The sequence below is a fragment of the Podarcis cretensis genome (genome assembly GCF_951804945.1).
Source record: "Podarcis cretensis genome assembly, chromosome: 1".
NCBI classification, from domain to species: Eukaryota; Metazoa; Chordata; class Lepidosauria; order Squamata; family Lacertidae; genus Podarcis; species Podarcis cretensis.
The window spans coordinates 120,640,759-120,651,828 of NC_137170.1; the positions used below are offsets into that span (position 1 = coordinate 120,640,759).

Below are 11,070 nucleotides of genomic sequence, written 5' to 3' on the forward strand. Positions count from 1 at the left end.
GACTTGCCGATCAGAAGGTCAGCGGTTCGATCCCGTTGCCCGGTCCCTGCTCCTGCCAACCTAGCAGTTCGAAAGCATGTCAAAGTGCAAGTAGATAAATAGGTACCGCTCCAGCGGGAAGGTAAATGGCATTTCCGTGTGCTGCTCTGGTTCGCCAGGAGTGGCTTAGTCATGCTGGCCACATGACCCAGAAGCTGTACGCCGGCTCCTTCGGCCAATAAAGCGAGATGAGCGCCGCAACCCCAGAGTCGGTGACAACTGGACCTAATGGTCCCTTTACCTTTATCTTTCCATTAGACCCAGACCCTCCCTCCAGCCTGCAATATGAGGGATAATGATACCAACTTAACTTACAGAGTTGTTACAACCATTTCACTCATAAATAATGAGATTCTGTATGAAGGGATGTAATGATACTGGTGCCGCAGATAATTAGTCAAAACAACTGTGATTTTCAGGGAGTACATTTCTCTGTGATTTTGAGGAGGTACATTTCTCTGAAACAGCCATCTGCTTTAGCTAGAATCAATGGGTGACCAACTCCTTTGTGGCAATTTATGAATTGCGGCCTCTGGTGAGCTTGTCTTTAAAATATAAAAATAAAAACTGCAGCATATATGCAAATTAAGACTCCTTCAGTTTTAAATGAGTAAACAACGCTTCTGTACTGCACGAGGCTTGTTTTTTAACAGTTGTTGCTCCTAATTAATGCACCACTCACACTGATAAATTTCTGTACAGATCACATCTTAAGGAGAAACAAACCTGTTTTTATGCGGTGCTATTGTTTTCCCTCAGTGTGTACCAAACTGGATTTTCAACGCTACTCTTAAAAGTGGCAAAAATATACCCGAACTGCAAATTTATTCCAAATGTTTTTATATATGTTTTAAGGAACTTGGGTTTAGTCACTTGGGTGCTGCTATATCGCTCTTCCTGAAATTTCTTTAGGCTTTACACCAGGCATAGGCAAACTCGGTCCTCCAGATGTTTTGGGACTACAACTCCCATCATCCCTAGCTAACAGGACCGGTGGTGAGGGATGATGGGAGTTGTAGTCCCAAAACCTATGGAGAGCCGAGTTTGCCTATGCCTGCTTTACACAGAACACAGAAGTGACGTAGTGTTCCGATGCACAACCTGGAGTGCTTATGAACACAAGGAGACAAACACAGTGGATGAATTTGAATGATGAGCTTTAAACAATGCAGAAAAGGCTTTGGCCAAGAAGCAGATCTTAAGAGCAGCAATTTGAAGGAAGAGAAGTTTTCCTTTTGGATAAGAAAACTACCGTTGGTTCTGTGAGAAAGGATTGCCATTTAACAAAGTTGGATACTGCTTTGAGTGTTGTTGAAATGGAAAAATACAATAGAATTATGTAAAAAAGGGGGATCTGAATGATCAAAACCACCATCTGTATAATTTCCACTGATTTAAGTGATAAGTGCAATGGTGCAGGATTTTGGGAACAAGTGTGAGGTCGTAAAAATCTTGAGAAGAGTAAAATGAAGGGTTCAGCTACAATGGCAAACTTATTTATCTAAGGTGACATCTGAACGTTTGACTTTACCTCCACACAGTCAAAGTTCTCATTAACTTTGGATGTATAATCAATGCGAAACAGTGTTGACAAGTTACCAGCAATGTAGTACAAAAGAATCTTCAGTCCCTTGTAACCAAAGGCAACCTCACTGCAGGAGAAAGAAAAATTAGGTTATAGCTGAATGCTAATCAACTCCACCAAGAAAATTAACTTCTCCTATACAGATAGATGTCATTACTGTTAAAAATTTTGAAGGATTTACCACTTTTAAAAACAGAGCCTTCAGTGTTGCCTTTAAAAATTCCTTCAATTCACCTAAACATACCGCTAGTCATTTCTCTAAATGTGTCTCATGAAACAAATTAGCCCAATTTACAAGTTTGTCAGTGATAGGTACAGCAGGTATTTCACCTTACACATGTATGGCTACATTTACAGTGGACGCTCGGGTTGCGAACGTGATCCATGTGGGAAGCACGTTTGCAACCCGCAGCACTCGAAACCCGCAGCGCCATGTGATTTGGTGCTTCTGCGCATAGTGCGATTTAGCACTTCTGCACATGCGCAAGTGCCAAAACCCAGAAGTAACCCGTTCTGGTACTTCCGGGTTCGGCACGGTGTGCAACCCAAAATCACGCAACCTGAGGCATCTGTAACCCAAGATACGACTGGATATACTTTGTAGCATTGGCAGAGTTTGTGTTATTTTTGTCAGTGTCAGCTAAGGTTGGGTGATATATTGATATATCGTCCAAAACTGGTTTGAAGTCCACATTGTGTTATCAGTTTCATAATTTTTGACCTGGCACTATATCGTGAATCATTATGTTTTTGTGTATGTGCTATGCAGAACTCATTATACGGCAAAAAACCATGAAGCCAGCCAATGCCTCTACATAGCTCCATCCTTATTTCAGACATCATGATATATCAGTATATCATGATGTTGAAAACCATATATCGCCCATGATGTTGAAAACCATATATCACCCAGCCCTAGCGGGTAGGGCTTGCAACCCTGCAACTACAGAAAATTATAGGGCCATACAAAAATGCTCACTAGAATAGCTGCACTAGTACAAATATGTAATATTAATATCAACTTCTTAACTTATTTCTGACACTTTCTTGCATCACTTACTCATCCCCAAAAACTTGGTGGCTGAACTCTGGATGAAATGTTGTATTGTCATCTTCCAAATCCTCCTGAAAACGGACTGATGAGAAAAAGGACTGATTATAAGCTTTGCCAACATGTTTTACTTAATTCACAGAAGTCCAAACCAGTTAATACTTCCTTGCCTTCTTCTGCTTCAAAGGTCTGCCGGGGTCAGGCTTTCTACACTTAAAATATCCCATAGTTTTACTTTCTAAACATTAAATATAAATATTATCCCATTATAAAAACTATCTTATGTTAATTTAGCTGGTGGACTGAAGTGTGGATTCTTTTCTTCAGAACTTGCGGGGGGGGGGGGAGCTGTTTTTCCAGAATTCCCTAGAGAAGGTGAATGCACGCTTCCTTAACACTTCTTGATTTGTCATTAAATTTTAGGGCTGCTTCACAGAACGTGTCCAAAGGTGGCCTAGTTATATTTTTTAAATAAATAAGAATAAAAAAGTGAATATTCTCTACACTCTGTTTAAGCCTGTCAGTGAAAGTCAAAACCCAGACAAAAATCAATTCAATGCATAGCTAACAACAGCCTTAACGTGTGGTAAAAAAGGTAAAGGTAAAGGTACCCCTGCCCGTACGGGCCAGTCTTGACAGACTCTGGGGTTGTGCGCCCATCTCACTTAAGAGGCCAGGGGCCAGCGCTGTCCGGAGACACTTCCGGGTCACGTGGCCAGCGTGACATCGCTGCTCTGGCGAGCCAGAGCCGCACACGGAAACGCCGTTTACCTTCCCGCTGGTAAGCGGTCCCTATTTATCTACTTGCACCCGGAGGTGCTTTCGAACTGCTAGGTTGGCAGGCGCTGGGACCGAGCAGCGGGAGCGCACCCCGCCGCAGGGATTCGAACCGCCGACCTTTCGATCGGCAAGTCCTAGGCGCTGAGGCTTTAACCCACAGCGCCACCTGTAAAGGTAAAGGTAAAGGTACCCCTGCCCGTACGGGCCAGTCTTGACAGACTCTGGGGTTGTGCGCCCATCTCACTTAAGAGGCCAGGGGCCAGCGCTGTCCGGAGACACTTCCGGGTCACGTGGCCAGCGTGACATCGCTGCTCTGGCGAGCCAGAGCCGCACACGGAAACGCCGTTTACCTTCCCGCTGGTAAGCGGTCCCTATTTATCTACTTGCACCTGGAGGTGCTTTCGAACTGCTAGGTTGGCAGGCGCTGGGACCGAGCAGCGGGAGCGCACCCCGCCGCAGGGATTCGAACCGCCGACCTTTCGATCGGCAAGTCCTAGGCACTGAGGCTTTAACCCACAGCGCCACCTGCCACAGCGCCACCTGTACTCTTTGTCAATTCCTAGATGTAGAAGACTGATGTTAGCAAATTGCCACACAATAGTTGTTGTTTTCCCCCAATGTAAACAATTTGACTGTAACCTGCAGGTTGCAATTTGGTGACAATTACGTTATTGGTTTATGCTGTCCTCCACTCTGCAAGCAGCACACACTTAACATTTAACAGATGAGGAGTGGGAAAAGTACTTGCCCTAAGACCAGCTAATTCAAAGTTGAACAGATATTTAAAGCTGGGTCTAACACACTATTTGATGAACCACACCTGCCTCTACCTTTCACGAGTTCAGTGCTGATAGTAATGGTAATTACATGGTAATTTCAATCAGACAACTTTCAGACATATTCACTACATGGCTAGTTGTGAGGATGGAAAGTGTGCGCTATGAACTGCCATCAATGTTGTTTCTGTTCACTCCTTTCTGCAGTAGTAATTAGGCAGTGATGCACCCATACACAGGAACAGAAGAGAGTGAACAAACTAAGTTCTCTGGTGCTCTGCTAACTCTAACACTCCAAAATGGAGGCTCAAAGCAACACCTAAAACATTGCCAAGCTTAAGTATCAAAGCTATAATTTCAAAACCTTACCTAATTTTAGGTGAATTGCTTCATTTGTATTACACTTATACTCGGCCAATTTCTTTTCCATAGCAGAAAGCCCTAGGAAAACACATTTAAATAAGTTCTCACCGCAATTCAAACAATTTTCAAATAACGTTATCATTTTGGCTTATCCAACATAAAACTGTAGAGAAATAAACAGGAATTAGGTAGTGCTTTGAAGCATGAGTTGTTGTGTTAAAACAAAACAAGGAAACCTGTAAGCCTGAGATGCTATATAAGAGGTCCACAAGAGCCTGCTGTAGGTTCTCAGTACTTTTAGAATTCAGGCAAATAGTTACTTGCCTGATGCAAGTAAAAATTATTCCCAGGCGATCAAGCAAAGGTGCTTTACACATTGGCTCTCACTGTAAGCATGCATGGGGCATGTGGGCTAGTATCATAGAATTGTAGAGTTGAAAGGGACGAGGGCCATTTGGTTCACCCCCTACAATCCAGGAATCTCACTGTCCAAAGTGGAGCTCGACCCATGACCCTGAGATTAAGAGTCTCATGCTCTATTGATTCAGCTAGGCTAATACTTTAAGCATATTGCCCTTTGCCAGAGGGCAATGCCACACTTGCCATGCCATGCAGAACCGTGGAATGCTGCTTATTTGCAAGCCAAAAATGTGACCTCTTTCATCCTGTGCCTCAGACAGCAAGATTTCGTTCACATCTCCTAGCCCTGCCATGACAGCCATTAACACGCAAGATCTTGCATGTTTGAGATTTATATTGGTTCAGACAAAACAGTCACAGATCTCCTGCACAACCCTGCAGTGTTATTTTTCTCCCACATGGGAAGAGGGCATTTTCAGTGGCAAATAAAATGCTACTGCCAAATGGGGTTTCAAAATAAATAAATAAATAAATAAATAAATAAATAAATAAATAAATCTGTCTGGGTTTTGTTTCCCCCCCCCCCCAATGGTTTTGCTAAAATAATTTCATTAACGCCACAGAAAAAAATAAGAGGAATTATAAATATGGTTTAAGTCAGAACTTGGCTGAGGAACACATAATAAACATGTTTGTTACATTTAGCACTACTACAGTGTTAAGTAAGGGGCCAATAATAATGGAACCACATACAGCCTCTAACAGTGCATTACAACAGACAGAGAAATCATAAAGTGGTCCTCCAAGACCCTCGGGAATTGTCAAGTGGTCTCCGGGGAGGAAATGCTTTGTCATGGGTTAAAGGAGAGTGTGCCTACCATTTTTGGTCTACAAATGAGCCAGGTGGACTGTCAAGGCACCGATACATAAGATACCACTACGTGAAATGAAGTTCCAGACAGGGAAATATAAAACTAGCCATGATACCAATTCCAGGCAAAATATTTTTTATTATTGTTTGTTATTGTCCATGACAACATTTGGTACATATAAAAATATGATCAGTGACCACACCGCAGAGCTCAGAAGTTGAAGTTCAGTCCACTGATCTGTTAACCTCTGCATGCTGCTTAGGGTTACATTTTCAGTTCATGGTAAACACCAAGGGTTGGCAAGGCTTGATTTTTCCCTTGTGTTTGTAGTCAGAGTAGGAAGTATCATAACACACCACACATTTGTTTTCACCTGTTCGTAACAATTAAACTTTTGAATTATATATCAATGCACATTCTCTTCAAACTTGATTCTCTGGAATCTTGCACCTTTGCAAGTCCTTGCTCAATTACATGTCTCACACAATCATGTATCAACTCTTGACAAAATCTGCAGATCTTTGCATTGCAGGTATCCCCTCAAAGAACTGACAGAATCATTTGCTATTTACATGCAGAGCAATGTAAAAAGAGGTTGACTGAGGCCTTGTAAGTATGACCAGTGAAGCCAAGGATAGAAAGTGAACAGGGATCTGGGATGCAGATCAAACGACCCAGACAAACACTAGAATAAATGAACAATGTTCTTAATATCTGCCTTTTCCCAACACCCTCTCCTCCCTCCTAACAACCATTGCCTAGCATCTGTTACCATGACACCCTCTCTAATGTTCCATCTTCCTGACCACTGTGACCTGGGGACTATATACCACATGAGCCCCTTTCTCAAGTCCTCTTTCCCAAATTCCACCTCCTTGGGCAAAAAAAATTGCAGCCAACCTATGGCCTGTAGACCAGCACTTCTTTAACTTTCTGTGTCCTCCTACCTAGCATGCTCCCCGAGAACATAAAATATAGGACACATGCTGTTCTTATAAGTTAGATGATGGCAGTTGCTTGCTTTCCATTGAGGGCAACAGTCCCATCTCTCCCCAACTCATTTTACCAAAAATGGCATTCACACTCTCATTTAACTTAGGACACAGCAATTTATTACATTACACAAATTCAACATGGAGATAAAACACCCTCAACTTCCAAGCTTTGAATTTTAAGAATCTGTAAAGTGGTGGCATGTAAAAATTGTCATAATTATGAACAGATGTTAAAAAAATAAACTTCACAATAAACCTTGTGAAGATGGTTAGGGGGGAAAATAAACTTGATAAGTTTGATAAGATGGTACACAGTAAACAAAAACATGAAAATTGTTTGACCACCTTGCAAGATGGCAGTCAAGCTAATAAGAATCTTTTTCTGGCAACCTAGATTTTAAAAGTTAGCATATTACTGTTTCAGAAAAACACTCACATGCACTTAACCCCCACCCTTCTAAAAAAAAAAAAAAAAAAAAGCCTGCATCCTTAATTTTAGGGAAGTGGTCTAGTTTACTGTGTGGAGACACCTTCAAATAATTAACACACTAAGGGCGTGTTAAGTGCTTTCAAAATCTGGATACATCAGCAGATCAAAAGTTAGCGCAATATCAGCCCAACATTTCAACAAATGTACCATGTCCAACATGTCAGAGCACCATTCCAATACAACTGCAATTACATATTGCAGTACACACATTTCTTCCCAACCTCCACCCATATGACCTGATTTGGTTTTGACACTAGCCTAATGAGCTAGAGAGAAGCCAGAACAGTATAGGAATTTAATATGCCATAGCCAGGCCTAGGGAACAAACTAAGTCCAGGACCTTCATGACTGCATGCATGCCCCAGGTTGGTTAGCTATGTTTTAGAGCAAGATTGGGATATTCTTCATTCCCTCAGGATTAATCTGTTGGGAGGCTGCTGCTGGCAGTCCGCAAAGACAAACATAGGCAGTGTCAGAAACAAAAGTGTTCTGGATTAACTAATTCAGAAGAAATAGTGCCTTGCTTCAATTTTCATGATACCTCAGATTAGAATTCCCAATCCTAATTTACATAGAAGTAAGCTGCAACGGGTTTAATGGGGTTATTCATAAGTACACGCAGAAATTTCTTTTAGTACATCAGATCAGTACAACTACTGTTCTGAAAAGCATGTAAAAGGAATTCCTTTACAACTTTCAGTGTGTCATAAGGAAAAACCAACCAATTTATTCTCAGGCAGCTAGGGTGGGGGACTTATTTTAGCTATGCAACCAGGAAAAGTGTTTATTTTTTAAAACAACAACAACACTGCCCCCTCCAATTGTTCTGAAACTATAAATGGGGGAAAGACTTCAAAAACAAGGAGGAAATGAACAGGAAGGAAGGAACTCAGGTGGGATGGAAGGGGCAGCTTCAGAAAGTGATGGAGGGCACCTAAACTGAAGGTTGCCCACCTGCACTGCAATTTTAGAGTATTTCACTGTAAAATATATACTTAATTTATAAACAGACTAATCTTATACATGTCTATTCAAAAGCAAGTCCCATCAACTTCAATGGGACTCACTTCCAATAATAATAATAATAATAATAATAATAATAATAATAATAATAATAATAAATTTTATTTATATCCCGCACTCCCCAGCCGAAGCCGGCTCAGGGCGGCTAACAACACTAAAACAGTGCAACATTATAAAAATTAATTAAAATCAAAATTGATGGCAACCATAAACTAAAGTTTTGTAAAGATTGTCTAAGGAGGGAGTCAGGCTGCGCCCTGACCAAAGGCCTGGCGGAACTGCTCTGTCTTGCAGGCCCTGCGGAAAGATGTCAAGTCCTGCAGGGCCCTTGTCTCTTGTGACAGAGCGTTCCACCAGGTTGGAGCTGCTGCCGAAAAAGCCCTGGCTCTAGTTGAGGCCAGCCTAACCTCTCTGTGGCCTGGGACCTTCAAGATGTTTTTATTTGAAGACCATCAGTTCCTCTGTGGGGCATACCAGGAGAGGCGGTCCCGTAGGTACGAGGGTCCTAGGCCGTATAGGGCGTTGAAGGTTAAAACCAGCACCTTAAACCTGATCCTGTACTCCACCGGGAGCCAGTGCAGCTGGTATAGCACCGGACGAATGTGATCTCGCAGCCAAACATGATGCAGTGGTACCTTGGGATGCGAACAGGATCCGTTCTGGAGCCCCGTTCGAATCCAGAAACAAACGTAACTAGCGATGGCATGTCTGCGCACGTACACGTTGCTTTTCGCCACTTCTGCGCATTATGTCATTTTGAGCGTCTGCACATGCGGCGAAACCCGGAAGTAACGCACTCCGTTACTTCCGGGTTGCCGCAGAGCGCAACTCGAATGCGCTCAACATGAAGCATATTCAACCCGAGGTATGACTGTACATGTTTACTTAAAATTAAATCCTGCTGAGGGGAACTCAACCAACCGGTCCATCTGGGCAAGGATTGCAGCTTGCCAGATGGAACAATCTTCCCTCTGTTCCCTTATGCGCTGTTTTTTTTTGGGGGGGGTGTTCTCCAGATTCACCCCAAGCCAATTTTGGAGGGGGGGCTGGGGGGAAAAGCTCCGTTGGGCAAGCAGAAGTCTTGTGTGGGGCTCCCACTGGGCTTCACCTAATTCACAGGTTAGGTGAATCCCACTCACTGTGTTCAGCTGGGTTTACTATTAAGCATGCAAATGATGTCCATCTCAGTAATTTCAGATTATCATGGCAACCTGCCCCAGAAATATTATGTTCTGTGGGTGATACGTAGTGTTAGTCATACTTATACTAGATAAGTGGACTTAACTAACTTAAGTCCACCAATTTAACCGACCTATTCAGAGTATGATTTAGTTGCATATTAACCTATGCACTTAACACAATAATAATATTTTTGAGCTAGTCACAGATAAAATGGCATACCAAGGACATTGGTGGTTCAGTGGTAGAATTCTTGCCTGCCATGCAGGAGGCCCAGGTTTGATTCCTGGCCAATGCAACTTGCCTTTAATTCCTACCTCTGGGATAGCTCAGTCAGTAAAGCATGAGACTCTTAATCTTAGGGTCGTGGGTTCAAGTCCATGGTGGGCAAAAAATTCCTGCATTGCAGGGGGTTGAACTCATGGTCCTTTTCCAACTCTACAATTCTATGATTCTACCCTAAGGCTCCAAATATCAAGCAGTACATAGAAAGCCTCTGTCTTTAAATCAGCATGGGTACAATCACCTTGCCGATTCAGAAAGGGAAAAAAAGACGTGCCCAAAGTTAGAATAAAACTGCTAGCTGCACAAGAGGTCGGGCGGCTGCAGCACTTCAGAACAGAAGCAACCTCACAGCAAGGCATGGGGCTGCGCATCTCCGCCCTTCAAATATTTTATTTTTTTTCCAAGGGGGAGGAAGGGGCGCTTAATTCTGGCACAGCGACAGGGGACCCGCTTTAGGAATGGGTCCAGACCCACCTGTCGAAACGCAAGCGAACCGCAGTGCCCATGCTTCGTCCTTTACTTTCCTGACAGGCCGTCAGTGCCTGACAGGGTGGGGATGCGGGGGCTGCTCTGCTCCCCACCCCACGTCGCACCCCATGGCAGTTCCCCCCACCCACCAACGGCAACAGGTCCCGAGTGAACTTCGAGGTGGCCGTGAATTTCAGGGCCGGGTTCGGAGCCAGCCCCAAAGCGGAGGCATTTTTCCCAGTCAGAGGGGGAGAAACCAACCCACCCGGGTAACCGGCAGCCGTTTTCCCGCGCAGCAGAGAGCACAGCTTCCCGGGACTACTTGGACGGGATGGGGGCCACTTCCAGCTCACGCCTGTGCCTCAGGGAGGCCTAACCCAAGCAGCCGGCCAGCCTCTCTTTCTCTCCCGCCATGACCCGCTTACCCGCCATTTCCGAAGCGGCGGCGGCGGCGGCCTCGGGCGCCAAGCGAAGCCCTCCGAGCCAGCCCAACTGAGCGAATCAAGCCGCGCGCCCACACGCCGGAAACGGCGTCGCGAAGGAGGGACGCACACGCACGCACTTCCGTTCTCTCTAGGCTCCAGGCTGGAGAGGAGAGACGCAGGCAAAATGTTAGGAGCGCCGGCGCATGCGCGGCGTTCTGGGAAGCGCCCTTCCTCCGCGGTCCGGCGCCGACCTTCGCGCAGAACTCCGTTCCCAAGGGCTTATTTGCATAGCTCCGCCCAGCTCCCTTCCAACGCTCCGCCCTCTCGGGCTGTACGCCGGGCTATGCAAGAGAGAGAGAGAGAGAGAGCGGTCTTCTAA

General features: G+C 44.4%; 1 protein-coding gene across 1 annotated transcript in view; it reads right to left on the reverse strand.

Moving 5' to 3' along the window:
• HAT1 (histone acetyltransferase 1) overlaps positions 1-10,830 on the reverse strand; it is a 28,872-nt gene extending 18,042 nt beyond the window's left edge. Inside the window, exons 1-4 of the mRNA XM_079981106.1 lie at positions 10,692-10,830; positions 4,601-4,672; positions 2,685-2,760; positions 1,571-1,691 (exon numbers count right to left, since the gene is read on the reverse strand). Of these exons, the coding sequence (XP_079837232.1) occupies positions 1,571-1,691; positions 2,685-2,760; positions 4,601-4,672; positions 10,692-10,698 (276 nt within the window). The 5' untranslated portion in view covers positions 10,699-10,830. The remainder of the gene's footprint in view (positions 1-1,570; positions 1,692-2,684; positions 2,761-4,600; positions 4,673-10,691) is intronic.
• Between the last annotated feature and the right edge of the window lie 240 nt (positions 10,831-11,070).